The sequence below is a fragment of the Stegostoma tigrinum genome, chromosome 27 (genome assembly GCF_030684315.1).
Source record: "Stegostoma tigrinum isolate sSteTig4 chromosome 27, sSteTig4.hap1, whole genome shotgun sequence".
In the NCBI taxonomy this organism is placed as follows: domain Eukaryota; kingdom Metazoa; phylum Chordata; class Chondrichthyes; order Orectolobiformes; family Stegostomatidae; genus Stegostoma; species Stegostoma tigrinum.
This window is the reverse complement of record NC_081380.1, coordinates 21,719,354-21,738,702: the sequence shown is the minus strand read 5'-3', so window position 1 is coordinate 21,738,702 and position 19,349 is coordinate 21,719,354. Positions and strand designations below refer to the sequence as shown.

At 40.3% G+C, this 19,349-nt stretch overlaps 1 protein-coding gene across 1 annotated transcript in view; it reads left to right on the top strand.

The window, feature by feature from the left end:
• Positions 1-254: 254 nt before the first annotated feature.
• gusb (glucuronidase, beta) overlaps positions 255-19,349 on the top strand; it is a 29,298-nt gene continuing 10,203 nt past the window's right edge. The window contains exons 1-7 of the mRNA XM_048557426.2: positions 255-870; positions 3,338-3,526; positions 9,249-9,430; positions 12,397-12,539; positions 12,843-13,036; positions 14,076-14,228; positions 15,221-15,399. Of these exons, the coding sequence (XP_048413383.1) occupies positions 691-870; positions 3,338-3,526; positions 9,249-9,430; positions 12,397-12,539; positions 12,843-13,036; positions 14,076-14,228; positions 15,221-15,399 (1,220 nt within the window). The 5' untranslated portion in view covers positions 255-690. The remainder of the gene's footprint in view (positions 871-3,337; positions 3,527-9,248; positions 9,431-12,396; positions 12,540-12,842; positions 13,037-14,075; positions 14,229-15,220; positions 15,400-19,349) is intronic.

The following is a 19,349-nucleotide window of genomic DNA, read 5'->3' as shown; positions in this document are numbered from 1 at the left end:
TCCAAATACCCAACAGCCATTCTTCCTAAATTCGGTCTACACCTCTTGCCACTTTGTTTAAATCAATGCGCCCTAGTCACTGACCCCTCTAACCAGGGCTTGTGATCGAGAAGACACTGCCTGGAAATGAGACGGAAGCAGGTTCAACTGTGATATGCAAGAGAAGTTATTTAAATAGAAACGAAGTGCTGACGTCTGGGATAAAGGAGATTGACACTAAATTAATTCGCTCAGAGGGCCGGTGAGAATGGTTTCCACCCATACCGGAACAGTTCTGTCATTCTGTCAGATCGAATCCTCTGCTACGTCTCATATGAAAGAATCGAGAAAAAAATAAAAAGGGTAAGTTTCCGTCGTTTCAATTGCGGACCCAACCGCAGAATCGGTTGACAGATTCTCTTGTCTAACGGACCTCTAAAGATACTGACTGCTACATTACAACCTGAACTCCTCACAACAGCGTCCCAAGTAATTCATCTTCATATCTTGGAGATTTGCGGTAACACTAACACATGAACACTCTGCAGCGACATTGTTTCTTGAACACGCCAGATAAGTGGGGATTGTCGCGGCTTGTAGGTTGAACTGGAATTCCTTCTGGATATTGAAGTAGAACGCTGCCGAACTGTTACATTCCTGATCATGTGACAGCTGTACGCGGAAGTCAGCTGACGGCCAGTCGCGAGCAGCATGGCGATAGAATGGCATCTAATGCTGTCATTGCTGGCCTGCAGCTTTGCGCTGACTCCTCGGGAGACCCCTTCCCGGGAACTGAAGGAACTGAATGGATTGTGGAGCTTCCGGGCGGATCAGTCTGCAAACAGGAACCAAGGATTCGAGGAGACCTGGTACTCGCAATCCCTGAGAGAGGTAAAGTGACTCGCTATATGCTTGATGCTAAGATAACGAAGTGTGGAGCTGGATGAACACAGCAGGCCAAGCAGCATCTTAGGAGCACAAAAGCTGACGTTTCGATCTGATGAAGGGTCTAGGCCCGAAACGCCAGCTTTTGTGCTCCTGAGATGCTGCTTGGCCTGCTGTGTTCATCGACCTCTACACTTTGTTATCTTGGATTCTCCAGCATCTGCAGTTCCAATTCTCTCTAATATGCTTGATGCTTCTGTCTTTGATTAGACACTTGTTTTTTGAAATTTCAAAAATATACCTTATACATAAAAGGAAATCTTTATGTATGTCTTAATGAAGCCATTCAGCTCTACTCTCTCTGCTTACAGAGAAGAAAACAAGCATTGTGGTTCAGCTTTCTCGATATTTACAATTAAACTTCTTGCATTCAGCTGAGGCATCAAGGAAGGTCTGATTCTTAGATGGACCTCTGTTGTACTTTGGCAGAAGGACCTTACACGGTGGTCTTTCCCCACTGTGCCTTAGCTGCCCAAAGCTTTAGTGTGTCATTCAGCACATAGTCCTGGACCTTGGAATTTGCCAGTCTGCAACACACGTTCAGGGTCAACTCTTTCGGCTGGAAGACCAGCAACTTTCAAATAGACCAAAAAGCATCTTTCAGTGAGTTGATGGTCCTTCAGGCGCAGGTGATGTTTGTCTCAGTTTATGTCCCAGAGAACAGACTGTACAGCACAGAGTCCAGTGTCACAGAGCTGCTCAGGACAAATCTTGACAAAAAGCACTGCATTTGTCTCCAGATTTCCCTTGCATAGGCACATCCCAGAAGGATGTGTGTGTCAGTCTCATCCCCTCCACAGCCACTTCGAGGGCAGCACTGCTGTGCAGGTTGTCCATTACAGAAGATAATGGATAAGGAGAAGGATAATCCTCTAGCTATCACTTAAAAGAACATGGTTTCCATGATATATATCCCAAAAAAACTGGAGATCTATAGTTCTGAAGAAGAGTCATACTAGACTCAAAACATTGACCGTTTCGCTCACCACAGATGCTGTTAGATCTGCTGAGTTTCTGCAGCATTTGTACTGTGAAGGTAATTTAGAGTAACATTTAAGTGCAAACATATTATCAACATCTGTGACCTTGGATCACCTCAAAGTCTTTTACAACCTGGGAAGTAATTTAGATATGTTATTGAGATAAAGGGAACAAAGCAGTCAGTTTGTAAACAAGATTTTGCAAACAGGAACAAGATCATCTCTTTAGCGATGCTGGTTGAAAGATAAATCTTCGTCAGGAGAAGGTTGAGAACTCTGCAACTCTGCTCCAAAAGACTGCGTGGGATCACTGGGACAGCAGGCTGTGTCTCAGTTTCATGTCCCATCCAAAAATCCGCACCTCCCATCATGATCCACACCCTTGAATGCCTCCCAGATTTTGTGCTTTTGGAGTGTGACTTGAGGCCAGGCCCTCTGTTGAAGCAAGACCTAGGCACACCGTTCACATGATTTCCAAAGGAGATAGTGTCCAAGTAAGGTGGGACCTTGAGGAAGCCCTCAAGACAGCTAGCAATCAGTAGGTCCCAAAGAGTGGTAATTAATTTCCATAAGAAAATGAAATGCTTCTGGGAGGAATAAAACACATGGCTTTATTATGTATTATTGTCCATCCCCATAAGCTTCCTTACTATCTGGATGCAATACTGAGCTAGCCCATGATAATATCATTGTGAAACATATCAGCTTTCCCCCTTCTCCCTTTGAGGTAACATGTATATTCTTGTTGCCCTTGAGTTCTCTGATAAAAGGCAGGTCCAACTCACAGTGGGTGGGGCAAGGAGGCTGGTCTCAACTCCACCCCAGCTAGAATGGGGATTGAGCTCCACGCTTTTGGCACTGATCTAATCCTTGGCCAGTCAGTCAGCCAAACAAGTCAACCAGTCCCATCAAGGAATCTAAGTTGCTGTGGCAGCATGTACTTTTACATGCATAGTGCTATGGATAGACATGGTAGCAGCACCAACTTGCTTCTGTCGCATGGCGGAACAGGAATCTCTTTCTGTCTTATTGCCTGCCATCGGCATGTGTTGGAAGGATTTATAATTTGATATTCAGTGTGCTTGTTTGCATAATGAATTCACGTTTCTTGTGCATCAAATGCCAGACAGGGACTAAACCAAGAGCTTCTGGGATAGGGACACCCGGGGCCACAACAACTTGTACATTACCAGATCAACGTGTACTGCCCCTCACCCTGAAGGACAACTTATATAGAGTATCCATTCAAAATGAAATAGCAATGTCACCAAGAACTACGAGCCATATTTTTGATTCTAATCAGGTTTTGAACAAGTTACCGTAAGGCCCTATACCTCCTGAAAATAATCTTTTGAATTCCACCAGCTACTTGCATCTTGACTGTGCACTTGCATTATAATGTGCCACAAAGTATTTTCTCTGTTTGCTGTTAGACAGGGCCAGTGATCGATATGCCTGTTCCATCAAGTTACAATGACATCACACAGGACCACAAACTGAGAGATTTCATTGGCTGGGTGTGGTACGAAAAGGAAGTTTGGATGCCCAAGCACTGGACGCTGCCTAATGCAGGAATAAGAGTTGTGCTCCATGTTGGTAGTGCCAATTACTACACTGTTGTTGTAAGTGTTTTGAATCATATTAAATTGCATAATGTTCACATTTAGAAAAAGAAAACTTCACTGGCAATTGTTGTACTTCATGCAAAATATTTGATTATGTCAAGTTCTTTAGAATGTGCATGTAAGAATGGGCTTGCAATATGATCAAATGCAACTGAGCAATGCAATAAAATTATTGGGCTTTTTATTTCATGATTTGCCGAAACTTAATCATGTAGTTACAGATGCTTAGAGATATAACTGTAACTTGCAAAATTATAAGCATATGTACATAACACATCTAGACAGGGTAGATGCAGCAAAGACATTCCCATTGACTGGGGAGCTCAGAACCTGGGGTCACAGTCTAAGGATACGGGATAAGTAGGACTGAGGTGAGGATAAACGTCTTCACCCAGAGAGTGGTGATCCTGCAAAATTTTCTGCCCAGAAAGCAGTTGAGGCTGAGATGTTTAAGGACATGTTGGATAAAGCACATGGAGCTAAAGAGATCGAAGGATATGGGGGAGAAGTAGGAACAGGCTTTTGAGTTGGATATTCAGCCATTATTGTGATGAATGAAGAGACTCAAAGACCTACTCCTCCTATTTTCAATATTTCCATATGGCCTCTGAGACTTTAAGAACTAATGATTGAACCATGTTGCTCAGGGTGTTCCTGTTCTTTTTTTTTTAAAGCTTGCGGGCTAAATTTCTGTTGAAAATTAAATTACATTTTCTAGTTCAGTGCCTTGGATTTGGAGGTAAAGTGTGGTTTTTATGCATTTGTGATGGAGATGATTTATAGCCTGTCTCCAAATTCCAAGAAGATAGTTCAGAGTCAACACCTTGCTCTGAATCTGATGACACATGTAGGCCAAATCAGGTAAGGATGGCACATTTCCGTCTGTTAATTTATATCCATCTGTTAAATCCAGGTGGATATTTCATGAAAGTTAGTTACCATTGGGTCAGCTAGTTTTGTTCTTGATTTCCATTGAATTCAAATTTCATCATCTGTCACACAAGATTTAGATCCATGTGCCAGGAACCTTTGCTTAGAATTCTGGATTACTTGACCAGCGACATTACCACTACATCACCATTACCCCAGGAAAATGGATTTTAGTTGTCAGTTCTTGAAAGCGATTACTTTTTAAGAGGTTGAACAGTCATTTTTGATCAGCGAGTTCAAGCATAATTTTTAGCAAAGCATGTAATTTAAGTGGCTGAATCAGGTACTTGGGATGTAAGTTGCTGAATGGTTACAAAGTGAAACATTAGTTATCTGCAATTGTTAAATTTTGGGTTTAAGTTCACAAGAATAGTTTCATATTAGCAGAAAGGCAGTTAATTTGTGAAGTCTTCAAGCTGGAAAAAAGCTTTTGGATTTTTTAGCGTTGCAAGGAAAAGACTGGAAGGTGACCCTGTGTTTCTCCAAAGATTCAGTTATGTAGACTCAGTGAGTTCATCTGTATTGTTATGTCTCTGGGAGAATCAATAATGGAGAGAATCATATTTGAAAATGTGTCGAAAGTTTCAGAAGGGAACCTCATCAATTTAAAAAAATTAGAATTAAGATAGGAGTGATGTTTAACTGGAATTGGTTAATGGTAAAGGATAAAGCTAGAAAAACAGGCTCATCAAGATCTAAATTGTCTGATGTATACATACAGAATATCTTTCTTTTATGTTATAAACTTCTGTCCTTTTGTGAAAAGAACATTAGCAGTCTGTGGTGAATATGTTCAGTGACTGACCACTGTATATAAACTGCAAAAATAAAACTTAGGATCTATCAAACCAGTTTCCATCTGGGATCTGACACCCGCTAACAACATCAGCTGTGTTCATCAAAATATGTGCAGATGATGTTAACAATATAAGGAAAATGGTGAAGAGTGCTACGTGTCATGGATTTGAGGATATCAACTCGAAAACAAGTGAGATCAGACAAAGGTGGATGTGAACACAACAATGGCAAATTAAATTTAAACCGGAAAGGTTGAAATGTAGGAAGGAAAAAAATAGGTGACACATGCATTCTATGAAGATTATTGTTGAAATAATTAACAGTAAAGTTTAAAAAGAGCAGGTCTGCAAACACTTGACATTCAGCATGATTATTGAATGCAAATTTGTTATCTATATTGCTAATAAAAGGCTTTGAAGATATGGGGCAATGTTTTCTCTGTGGGTTGGTCTGTGGATTTTTTTTCATCAGAGAGCGTTGGAAACGGTCATTGAACTCATTCACAGGGAGTCAATGATTTAGAGATGGGGCCTGACGGGAGAGTGGTGGTAGAACACCATCCTGATCAACAATTATTTTAATAAATAGCAGAACAGGCTTGAAAGACCAAATGGCTTACCCAGCTCCCAAGCCCAGTGTTCACAAGTTTAACACGGAAGTGCAAGGTTGTATTACATGACTAAAAAGCTACATTAGTCAGAAGAAAGTCTCATTACATATTGCTTCATGTTCTGTGTAAATTCTGATAAATATTTTGATGGTTTATTGTTTAAGAATTGTGACCATAAAGCAAAGGTATAGAAATTCAGCAGGTCAAATGTAATTGTAGCACTTTTTGATTGGACAATACAGGTGGAAATCCTAAAATATTTAAATGCAAAATGCTTTTCTTTTGGGTAGATGAACAAAGCAGGGTTAAATTAGCTTCTTTTTCCCCCTTCTGAATTTATCATGGGAAAACTCTTTAAGCAAAAGACAAAAACAGGAAACCTTGAACCCCTGTCTGCCCTTTTCTGGCTGATATTACTGCAATACCAGGAAAAAAGATAATGTTGCAGTCATAAGTTGAGGGCAAACAAAATGTTTTGATTCAGAAACTTTTTTTCATGTATTTGTTTTGAGCACTGCAGCAGGTAGACCAACCTTTACAGTTGGATTGTAAAGGTCACATTAAAATGGTATTGTCAAATTAGATCAATTGAGGATGACTGTTTTGTTAATTTCCACCTGCCAATATTCTCCCATTTTTCTTTCCTTCATGTGTTGACGTATCGTAATATGTTCCATAATTGGTATAAGATCCTCCAGCATTTTAGTCAAGTGACCATTCTTCATGTTGGCCTTGACATTTGTCCAATTCTGTCTTTCTCCAGTGTTCTGGATGCAACAGGGTTGCTAGCTAGTGGCCTGCTGTCAAAATATAGGTTGACTTGATGAGGCCGATGTCAGCAGTCTGAATTTAGCTGAACTCAATAGATCATAGAACTGTACAGCCCAGAGATTGGCCCTGCAGCCCACAATGTTGTGCTGAACGTGACGTCAAATGAAACTAATCCCTTCTGCCTGCCCTTAGTCTATTATCCCTCTATTCCTTGCATGTTCATGTGCTTATCTAAAAGTCCCTTTAATGCCCCTTTACAAAAGAAGCTTTATTTTTCACATCTACTTTGCTCAGTTATTTATTTCAAATCAGTGCCCCACTAGTTTAGTATGGGTGTTTACAATTTTATTCAGATATTTATTGTTTTAACAACATATCTCCTACCAGTGCACTTAAACAGGACATTAGTGTAAATGATATCATTGTTTTCCAAGCACAATGCACTGGAAAGGGAAGTGATTCACCTATTGTTGCTTCTCCTTTGCCACCTAATTCTCTGCACGCTTTGCCAGCCCCCTCCCCTTGCCCCTCTGTTCCGTTTTTGCCAGGCCACTCATCACCCCTTTTGCCCTCCCTTCGTTGGCCCACTCTCCATTCCCCTTGGTACTTTGCTGGCCTTATCATGGTGAACTCATGAACCTCTGATTGTAATTTAATAACTTTACATCATGTCGCTATGAACCCAAATGAAAACGGATCAAGAAGTATAATTTTCAATTTTTAAAAAAATTGCCTTTCAGTGGCTAATATTGCATGTGCTGTGGGGGTTTGTTGGCAGAAAACACAGTCTTGTTCTGTTAAATGGTGTTGCATGTTTCACAATTTTGTTGCGAATGTGGGGTTAACTATGATATGTCCATTCACTTCAAAATGTTTCTGGTAGCTGAGAAATCAGTCCTGGTGACAAACATCTGATACCAAAAGCAGCAGAGGTGAGTTACTTAACAAATGGAGATGGGACTTTGGGAAGTGCATTCAAAAACTGACATTTTTTGCAGGACTGCTAAACTAGTGTGCATTTTGAAAGTTGAGCAATCAGGGCTATGTTGGGAAAGCTATGTACCAATTTCTTCTGAAACTTATTTTAACGTATTCTGTCTGTTCCCTTTTTAAATGAGAACATTTTGTTTCAGGAAATTTCACTGGACAGATTTTATTAATGGAGGATAGCACAGGATTCATTCTGAATGTGTGGGATATTGTTCAATTGAAATTTCTTATCAAGGAACATGCTTTGCTATATGTGAAATTGTGCAACTTCCTTTTTTTTCTGACTGAGTCTTTGTAACAGAAAAGTGTCTTTGTTTTCTTGCTGGTTTATGTACAGCAGCAGTACAGAATTAATGGCCAAGTCTTCCCTGGCTGTGCCAAAGCTTACCCCTGAATTCTTTATGAAACTTGAATTTAATTTGCTGAGATCAGAGCATAAAAACTTGTGTACCATAAACACTCATGCCACCAAATTGGTAATAGGGGTTGGTTACCGTCTTCTAACATAACGTCTTATTCTCAGAAATTGTTGCCTTTGGTTGATTTTCCTGTTCAAATATTGGATAAGCAAGGATATTAGATTAAGTCCTGCCATTTCATAAATTAGGTTCATAGAAACTTTTGTAAATGGCAAATGTATTTTCCAATTGCAATGAATTAGATGAGTGCCAACCATCCAAAAAAACTGAAATGTACAACAGACTGTAGAATGACAATTAAAAACAAAACCAAATCTACACAATCGTAAAAAATAGTTCGATAAATAAGATTTGTCACGTTTCCCCTGATTTAAAGGCTCTCCTGCAGAATTCAATTATCATAGCAAGGAGGGACATCACATGCCATCAGTCCAATAGGCAAACAGCAGATGATGGGCTTAGGGTTAGTGTACACTCGCACAGTAGACTTTCTCATATAGACCCTTTCATAACTTAGAAATTGCACATCTTACATTCACTTAGGCGCTCTTCCATTTTGTGTCAGTATCTCCAAATTTTCATATTTCTCTGAAAACTGTGGATAAATGAACCTTTCAATTTGTGATGGGTGAAGTGGTGAGCTTGCTATTTTGCAGGGATAAGCAAATTTGCAAATAGTAAAGAAGTGAGTGGTAGGTCTTTACAGTATTCATTAGAAAGGCTATTCTATCCGGTTAGTCCCCCTGAACGGGTGGGATGAGGAAGAGGGCATTCCACAATTGTGAGACCACTGTAACTTACACCACCTTGGTTAAATGTGGCACAGGCCTCAATGTGTAAAACAATTCAAAGAAAATTTACAGTCAAAATTCCACACATTGCAGTTATGCTTAATTATCAACCAATTTTGGGATATACTGCAACACAATTACTGGGCATACCTTTGCATTTACATGGGAAGCCAGGCTATGTAAACAAATTTCAGCAGATACACCTTGAATTTAGAGCAACAGTTTGCACGTCTCAATGTTTTACTGTGTAAGTCTTGCTGATCCATTCGTTCTTTTGTGCACAAAATCGTCCAGTGTGATCTTGTGTAACCAATATTTTGGGAGATAAAAGAAAGAGAAATCTTAGCGTGTTTTTTTAGCGCAGAAAATGTTAGTATATGAATTGATGTGACTGCTTTGTCATTTTGCAGTGGGTAAATGGGGCTGAGGTTGCCTTTCATGAAGGTGGACACCTTCCTTTTGAAGCAGACATCACTAAAGTTATTCAGAACAGGCCAACTAATAAATGCAGAATCACCATTGCTGTAAACAACACACTTACCCCTTATACTTTACCTCCTGGAAGGATTCAGCACATGACTGATACAAAAAGGTGAGGTTGAATAAAATCAACTTTGTTAATTTGTTTCTCATGTGGGTATGAGTGGAAGGTTGATGTTTACTGCCTGCCCCAGTTGTGCTTGGGAAGATGGTAGTGAGCCACCTTTTTGAACCTCTGATGGTCATTTGACTTTTTCACAGCAGTTTGATACAATGAAATGAACTGTTTGGAAATGATCAGTGCATATTGAGGAACCCTGACTTACCTGTGACACTCAGACTAAAAATTGTTCTACATTGTTTTTTTCAAAATTGGTTTTTACTGAATGTTGCCATTGCTGGTTAGACAGCATTTATAGCCCTTGAGAAGGTGGTATTGAGCTGAGTTCTTGAACCACTGCACTCCATAAGAGGTTAGTTATACTCACAGTGCTGTTAGGAAGGGAATTCCAGGATTGTGATCCAAATACAACAAAGGAGCAGTGATATAATTTCAGGTCAGCTGATGAGTAGCTTGGAGGAGAACTTGCAGGTTGTAGTGTTCCTGTGTATTTGCTGCATTTGTCCTTCTAGATCTTAGAAGTTCACAGGTTTGAACAGTGTTGGTGTCTTGATGAATTTCTGCAGTGCACCTTGTAGCTGGTATAGATGGCTGCCCAGTGCATTGGCGGTGGAGGAAGTGAACGTTTATGGATATGGTGACAATCAAGCAGGCTGTTATGTTCTGGATGGTGTCAAGCTTCTTTAGCTTCATTCGCCCAGACAAGTGGGGAGTATTCCATCACACTGATGACATGTATTTTCTGAATGGTGGGCAGGCTTTGTGGAGTAGAACGGTGAAAAACTTGCTGCAGAATTCCAAAATCTGACCTGCCCTTTTAGCTTAGAGTATTCTGGTCAGTTTCTGATCAGTGGTGACCTCAGGGTTTTGATAGTGGGGGATTCCAGCCAGCTGGTCAGATTCTACGACAGAAAGCTAGCTTATCAGAATAAACCTGGATCAAGTTCCCCTCTCAGTCTTTTCCCCCAGTTTTGACAGATTGTCCTGTGACTCTCAAACCCTGTGCTACCTTTGATTGACTGCCAGTGCCGCTCTTCCTATCCCCTGGTCCTCCTCTCCCTAACCCTAACCTGGCCAAATGTTAGTTTTTCATTGGTTTTGATTTTACCTCAACACATTACTGCAGTAGCCTGAATCCATTTGTTACTTTTGCCTTTTATACTTCTAGATTAGAATATTCCAGTGCACTTCCTGGCCAGTTCTCTACTCTCTGTAAACCTCTGGTCATCCAAAACTCTGCTGCTTGCGTCTTAACTTGCAGCAAACTTGTTCCTCCAAACTACATTGGTTCCCTGTTAAGAAATGTCCTGATTTTAAATTTTTCATCCCAGTTTCCAAATCTATTTATGGCCACAGCACTCCCTATTTCTGTAATCTCTTCAAGTCCTACAACTCGGACATAGCTGCATTCTTTCAATTATGGTCCTTATGAGGATCCTTGATTTTAAGCACTCGCACCACTGCAGCCATGCCTTCCACTGCCAAGGTCTAAGTCTGTCCCTTACCCTGTAAAATCCTTCTTAAAAATCTATGTCTGACCAAGCCCTTAATCATTCACCTCTTTGACATTGAGAGATTAGGAAACAGATTTTGTTTGGCAAAACACCTGTGAAATGGCTTGGGACGTATTATATGAAGAACCGCCTCCTTGACCTGTCCGTCCTCCCCGGACTGACCTATTCCCTCCCTACCTCCCCACCTATGCTCTCCTGTCCACCTATCTTCTCCTCTATCCATCTTCGGTCTGCCTCCCCCTCTGTCCCTATTTATTTCAGAATCCTCTCCCCATCCCCCTCTCTGATGAAGGGTCTAGGCCTGAAACGTCAGCTTTTGTGCTCTTAAGATGCTGCTTGGCCTGCTGTGTTCATCCAGCTTCATAATTTGTCATTACTACCTGCTCTGTTGGAAAAGTTTACTTTTCCTAACTATTCTTTTATGGGATGTGAGCATTATTGACTAGACTGGCATTTATTGCCCATTCCTAACAGCACTGGAGAAGGCTGTGGTGAGCTGACTTCTTGAACTGCTGCACTCTTTGATGAGATTGATACTTGAGGTAGACCATCATGAATGTCAGTAATGGGATTTTGCTTTCGTAGTAACATTCCTGCCTGTCAGAGAAGGTTGGATTGGGATCCTATGGTAGACAACACCAGCAATGTTAAATATAAGGTCTTCATGAATAAGTGTAGTAGGAAATTCAGGGGAAATGTTTTTACTCGGACGTGAAAATAATGTCAAGTGGAGTAGCTGAGGCAAACAACATGCTTGTGTTTCATGGGAATCAAGATCAGTGGAAATAAAGAAGAGAGGAATGTGTTGACAGCATAAGATGAAGGACAGTGGGAGGAGTCTGATCTGGAGCTAATGCAATCTGGTATAAAATGACTGGACAGATCGGCTTGCTTTATAGAGTAAAGACCACGTTGTGTAATTGGATAGCTTTTAGAGAGCTGGAACAGGCAGAATGGGCTGAAAAGCCCCCCTTTATGTTGTACCATTCTACAAAGTACAAAGCTTTATGCTTAAGATGAATAATAAATAAGTACAAAGATATTTAAAAAAAGAGAGAAAGGTTGGAAAATACTCAAGTTCAGGGCAATGTTAATTTGCCAGCAATGTCTTTAACTGAGTTTGTACATTCACTGGGCAAAGAGAGTCAGAATATTAAACCCTCTTTTTAATGATTTATTTTGATTATTTTGGATTTAATTTATTCATTGTAATGACCCTGTTTGAAAATATTGCGAGATATTACATTACATTGTGCAGATTTGTTTTCCTTGTAAATCTTTGTGTTCTGGATTTACAAAGCAGCACCAAGTTACAGGGAATTTTAACAGAAATATTATCATAAAATACAATGTTGATATTTAGGAGATAGAAAGATGAATTAGGAATACAAGCTTCTCTCTAAACAGTATTTGAATTAAAGTCACTTCTTTGCAAATTTTCAGATATCCTCCAGGTTACTTTGTACAGATTACACAGTTTGATTTCTTCAACTATGCTGGGATTCATCGACCAGTTTTACTATACACCATGCCCAGTGTCTACATAGATGACGTGACCATTGTAACAGATTTTGAAGATGATAAAGGTAAGTTATGTGTCACCCTGTCAGAAAAAAGCAGCAAGTGTAATCCTAATAGGTGCTATTAATAACTTCAAAGGTTTGATCTAGAAGATTGAAATAGTCAATCTAAGAAAACACATTGTTCAGTACAATCTTGGCACAAATGCCACTATTCATACATGAATTCATTATAATTTTATATTTCATTTCCTGTAGTCTACGTTTTAGGATGTTGCGGTGCGATATTTTCTTGAAATTTGACCTATACTATTTGGCTGAAAAGGAGAACACAAACCAACTCTAGTAACTGATTCTACTTTTCTATAGGGATTGTATATTATAAAATATCCGTACAGGGGAGCGCACACTACTCCTTATCAGTAAAGTTGTATAACCAAAGAGGACAGCCTGTTTCTTCAGTCACAGGTGGAGCTCCAGTTGGACATTTGATAATAAGTGACCCAATTCCCTGGTGGCCATACCTAATGCATGAGAGCCCTGCGTACCTTTATAATCTTGAGGTAAGACTCCCAAAACTTTCTGTATCCCAATGTTAAAATAACAGATTAGAGACAGGAAATAAGACAATGTCAGCCATGACTCAGTTGGTAGCACGCTGTCATCAGAATGAGAAGCTTTTGTGTTCAAGTTCCACGCCAGGACTTGTGTCACAGCCTTGTTGTGCTCATTTTTACAGTGTTGAGGGAGTGCTGCACTGTCAAAGGTGCTTTTTTTCAGATGAGATGTTAAATTAAGTCCTGATCTGCCTACCTGGATGCATGTGAAAGATCCCATGGCACTTGGGAGGTATTTCCTAATGTCTTAGCGAATGTTTATCCCTTGATAGTATCACAAAAGACAGATGATGTGGTCATTATCATAATGCAGCTTGTGGAGGTTTGCTGAGTGCAAATTGCTGTTGTAGGAATTGCAACAGGCAATTACACATCAAAAGCACTTTGACTGTATTGTGCTTTAGGAGGTCCTTGGGTTGTGAAAGTTGCTGGATAAAGAAATTTTTTTTTCAGGCGAGTCCAAAACTGGAAATTTGGGAATTGAAAAATAATTGAAGGTCTTGTAACATGAAATGATATTTTTAACAGTAATATAACTTTAGACGCAATGAAACACTTAGACATGCGTTACACCAGTTTCCCTTGGCTCTGTAATATACAGACCCATGTAATTCCAAAAGCAAAAGAGTTTTCTATCTCAGTTTATCAAGGAGTAATGAAAAGTTGCTTTTATTATAAAGTACTGCAAAGTAACAGTGCAGCAGATTGCTGACCTGATATTGTATCAACATGGCAATGACCATGAAAATTAATAGGCAAGGACAGGTTGTGCAAATGTTTCCCTTTCTGTTCCACTTCCACCCTACCTTTTTTAAAATTTAGAAACATGCTTTTCACTATGTGGGTATAAATCCTATCAATCAATCAATTAAAATTTGCAATTAAACTTGATGGTTACACTGTCCTTGAAATTTGGGGATTACATGCAGATCTCTCAATTCTGTTACTCAAATAATATATATTTTCCAAAACCATTTATACTCAGGTTTACATAAAAAGCAAAAATGATAGCGTCTGTTATGAAGATGTTTACACATTACCAGTTGGACTTCGTAAGGTCCAAGTTACCAAGACCCAGTTCCTTATCAATGGGAAGCCATTCTATTTCCATGGAGTGAATAAACATGAAGATTCAGATGTGAGTATATAATCGCTGTGGTTGGCCAATGTTTCCTGTTTACACCTGTTCTGCTTTGGATGGGGCATCGTTTCCTGTGCCATTAAATGATAAGTGTATTATCTTCAATTTGCTCAAGGTGACACTGTTGGCAATAAACATTGAACCACTGTAATACATTCGATAAATTGTATTGTTAATTTATTCTGCTGAGGCAGGCAAAATTTCTGCTGAAAGTAACAGTAAGTTCAATCACCAAAGGATGTTTACATAGATTTGTGTGGAATATTAACACCTTTTCCACTGAATGGGTTGATTCCATGCTGTGCAATCTTTATTGGAAATTGGCGCAATTTACTGATACCTAATAGAAACATTATATGCATTATCCAATTTCTGCATTCAGCTTTACTCCTAGATAGTCAACTGACCACCTTCTTCCTTGGGCTTCATGATTTCTTCAGTCATCTTCAATCAGAGGCAGCATGTTGGTTCAGTGGTTAGCACTTCAGCTGGTTTGATTCTGCCCTTAGGCGACTGTCTGTGTGGAGTTTGCACATTCTCCCTGTGTCTGTGTGGGTTTCCTCTAGGTGCTCCAGTTTCCTCCCACAGTCTGAAGATGTGCAAGCTAGGCGGATTGGCCATGTTAAATTGCCCACAGTGATTATGGATGTGTAGATTAGCTGGGTTATTGGGGAATGGGTCTGGGTGGGATGCTCTGAGGGTTGGTGTGGATGTTGGGCCGAAGGGCCTGCTTCTACACTGTAGGCATTCTGTGATCTGTGATCTTAATTGCTAAGCTTCAGTTGCGATAGGATGTCTTTTAAAAAATAGAGAAATTGCTAAGGTAGCATTGCTGACTGAAAGGGAGAATTTTTCAATTTGTGCAATTGTGTACCTCTGCCAAATCTCTTGGTTAGCCATGAGTTTGGAGGAGCAAATAAAAGTTATTGTTTTGCAAATGTGTCTTTATGTAAAATATTTATCAATTCCCCCTACCCCTAACCCACCAGATACGAGGGAAAGGCCTTGACTGGTCGTTGATTATCAAGGACTTTAACCTTCTTCGATGGCTGGGTGCAAATTCTTTCCGTACAAGCCATTATCCATATGCAGAAGAAATTATGGATTTGTGTGACAAATATGGGATTGTGGTCATTGATGAGTGCCCAGGCGTGGGCATCAAAGATCCGTAAGAGATACTTCTTAAATTTCACAACTTGGGAGAATTCACACAAGATGCTCACTGGTTCAGTCTCAGTTTTTGTTCATGTGAAAAGAGCTTTATACAATTGTTGCATGTAATGTTTCTATTTTGTTCCACATTTTTTGGATCTTTCTCTTGCTTCATGGTAAACAGTTATTATTTCTGTTAAATTTTAACCAAAAAGGACCCAGAGCTAAATGGAGTTAGAGAGTTGTACAGCGTTGAAACAGACCCTGCAGTCAAATTCTTCCACCCTGACCAGGTATCCTAACCTGCTGTAGTCCCATTTGCCAGCACTTGGCCCATATCCCTGTAATTTCTTCCTATTTATGTACCCATCTAGATACCTTTTAACTGTTGTAACTGTACCTGACCCCACCATTCCTTGTTCCATACATGCTCCACCCGCTACAAGAAAAAGTTGCCCATCAGGTCCCTTTTAAATCTTTCCCTTTCACTTTAAACCTATAGGATCATAAGACGTAGGAGCAGAAGTGAGGCCATTCAGCCCATCGAGTCTGCTCTGCCATTCAATCATGGCTGGTAAGTTTCTCAATCCCATTCTCCCGCAATCTCCCTGTAACCCTTGATAATCAAGAACCGATCTATCTCTGTCTTAAAAATACTCAATGACTTGGCCTCTGCAGCCTTCTGTGGCTGTGAATTCCATACATTCACCACTCTCTGACTCACAGAGTTTCTCCTTGTCTGTGTTCTGAAAGATCTTCTCTTTACTCTAAGGCCGTGCCCTCAGGCCCTAGTCTCTCCTACCAATGGAAACATCTTCCCAACATCCACTCTGTAAACCTAGACCCTTTTGTTTTGAATTCCTCTGCCCTCAGTGATAAATACCTTAGCTATTCACCTTATCCATTCCCCTCATGATTTTATAAATCTCTATAAGGTCACCCTTCAGCCTAAATTGTTCCAGCGAAAACAGGAAAGGCTGATTCAGCCTTTCCCTATAGCTCAAGCACTCCAGCCCTGGCAACAGCCTTGTAAATCTTTTTTGAACCCTTTCAAGTCAAACAGCTTCTTTTGCTATAGCAAGGAGACCAGAATTGAATGCACTATTCCAAAAGTGACCTGCCCAATGTTAATGCAACTGCAACATGACATCCCAACTTGTATACTCAATGCACTCCACCAATAAAGGCAAGTTTTCCAAATCTGCTTTCATTACCCTGCCTTTATTGTACCTATGACTCCACCTTCTAGGAACTATGAACATGTACCCCAAGATCGCTGTTTCACAACACTCCCCAGAATGTTATCATTAACTGTATAAATCCTGTCCTGATTTGCCTTACCAAAATGTTATACTTCCCATTTATTTAAACTAAACTCCATCTGCCACTCCTTGGCCCATCCAATTGAGGTCCTGTTATATTTTGAAATAATGTTCCTCATTGTTCACTACACTAATTTTGGTGTAATCAGCAAACGTACTAACCATTCCTCCTATATTCACATCATCAATCATTTATATAAACAACAAAAAGCAGTGGACCTAGCACGGATCCTTGCAGCGCACCGCTGTCACAGGCCTCCAGTCCAAAAAACAACCGTCCTCCAGCATGCTTTGTTTCCTGCCTTCAAGCCAATTTTGTATCCAAATGACTAGCTCTCACTGGATTCCATGTGATCTAACCTGGCTAACCAGTCTACTATGTGGTACCCTTTCTGAAGTCCATATGGATAACATTCACCGCTCTACCTTCATCAATGTTCTCTGTCACTTCTTCAAAAAACCTCAATCAAGTTAATGAGACAGGATTTCCCATGTACAAAGCCATGTGGACTATCACTAATCAGTCCTTACCTTTCCAAATATATCCAAATCCCGTCCCGCGGAATCCCCTCCAATAACTTACCCACCACAGATATCAGGCTCACGGGTCTATAGTTCCTTGGCTTTTCCTTACCACACCACCTTAAATAATGGCATCACATTAGCCACCCATCAGTCTTCAACCACCTCATCTGTGGCTATTGATGGTACAAATAGCTCAGCAAAGGGCCTGGCAGTCACTTCCGTAGCTTCCCACAGTGTTCTGGAATACACCTGGTCAGGTCCTGCGAACTTATTCACCCTTGTGTTTGAAGACATCCAACACCACCTCCTCTATAATATGGACACTTTTCAAGATATCACTATTTATTTCCTCACATTCTCTAACTTCCATATCCATGTCCATAATAAACACTCATGCAAAATAATCATTTAGTATCTGCCCCATCTCCTGCGGTTACACACGTAGATAGTCTTGTTAATCTTTAAGGGGTCCTATTCTCTCCCTAATTACTCTCTTGCCCTTAATGTATTTGTAGAAACTCTTTGGATTCTCCGTAATCCTGTTTGTCAAAGCTATCTCATGTCTCCATTCTCTCTGATGAGGGTCTAGGCCTGAAACGTCAGCTTTTGTGCTCCTGAGATGCTGCTTGGCCTGCTGTGTTCATCCAGCTTCACACTTTGTTATCTTGGATTCTCCAGCATCTGCAGTTCCCATTATCACTCTCCATTCTCCCCTCCTGATTTCCTTCATGAGTATACTCCTGCCCTTACACTCCTTGAGGGGTTCACTCAATCCTAGCTGTCTGTACCTGCTGTATGCCTCCTTTCTCTTGACTAGAGTCTCAATTTCTCTAGTCAACCAGAATTCCCTACACCTTCCAGTCTTGCCCTTCACATTAACAGGAACATACTGCCTCTGGACTCTTGACTCATTTTTGAAGTAATAACTACTCACTTTACCCACAAATAGCTTCTCCCAATCAATTTTTGAGCGTTCTTGCCTAATACCATCAAAATTAGCCTATTCCAATTTAGAACTTTAACTTTTAGATCATCTGTCTTTTTCCATAACCACTTTAAAACTAATACAATTATGATCACTGGCCCCAAAGTGCTCCCCTCCTAATACCTCAGTCACTTGCCCTGCCTTATTTCCCAAGAGAAGATCATGTTTTGCTACTTCTGTAGTAGGCACATCCAAACACTGAATCAGAAAATTTTCTTGCACAGACTTAACAAATTACTCTCCATCCAAGCCCTTAACACTTTGGCAGTCCCAGTCTATGTTTGGAAAGTTAAAATCTCCTCCCATTACAACCCAATTGTTCTTATAAATATTGCAGATCTGGCTACAAATTTGTTTCTCAATTTCCTGTTGACTGTTGGGAGGGTATAGTACAATCCCAATGAGGTGATCAGCCCTTTCTTATTTCCCTGCAACATTGAAGCTGCCAGTCCTGTCCATCCCTGAGTCACATCTGTGTAGTTGCTGTAATGTCCAGTCCCATGTCCTCAACCAGGCCAGGAGTTCATCTGCTTTACCTTTCAGGTCTCTTACATTGAAATAAATAGTTTAATTTATCAGTCTTATCTTGTTCTCTGCCTTACTATTGCCTGCCTTGACTATTATACTTGATCCTGTTATCAACTGTACCAACCACAGACTGACTTCTCAGCATTTCTTTGGATTCCACCAAAACCACCCCACCGCCTCTCCGCCCACTCAATAGTTTAAAGTCTCCTGAGTAGCACTAGTAAATCTCCCCATCAGTATATTTGACTCCTTGTAATTCAGGTGAAACCTGTCTCTCCTTATACAGGTCATTTCTACCCCAGAAGAGATTCCAATGATCCAAAAATGTGAATGTTTCCCCTTGCACCATCTCCTCTATCCTCCTATTCCTACTGTCACTAGAACTTGATGCAGGGACTAATCCAGGTATTATTACCCTCAAGGACCTACATTTTAACTTGCTTACTAATTTCCTATTTTCTCCCTTCAGAACCTCCATTCCTTTCTCTTCCAATGTTTTTGGTATCAATGTGTACGATGACCCCCTGTTGTTTGCTCTCCCATTTTTGAATATTCTGTACCATCTCCGAGACATCCTTGACCCTGGCACCAGAGAGGTAACACATC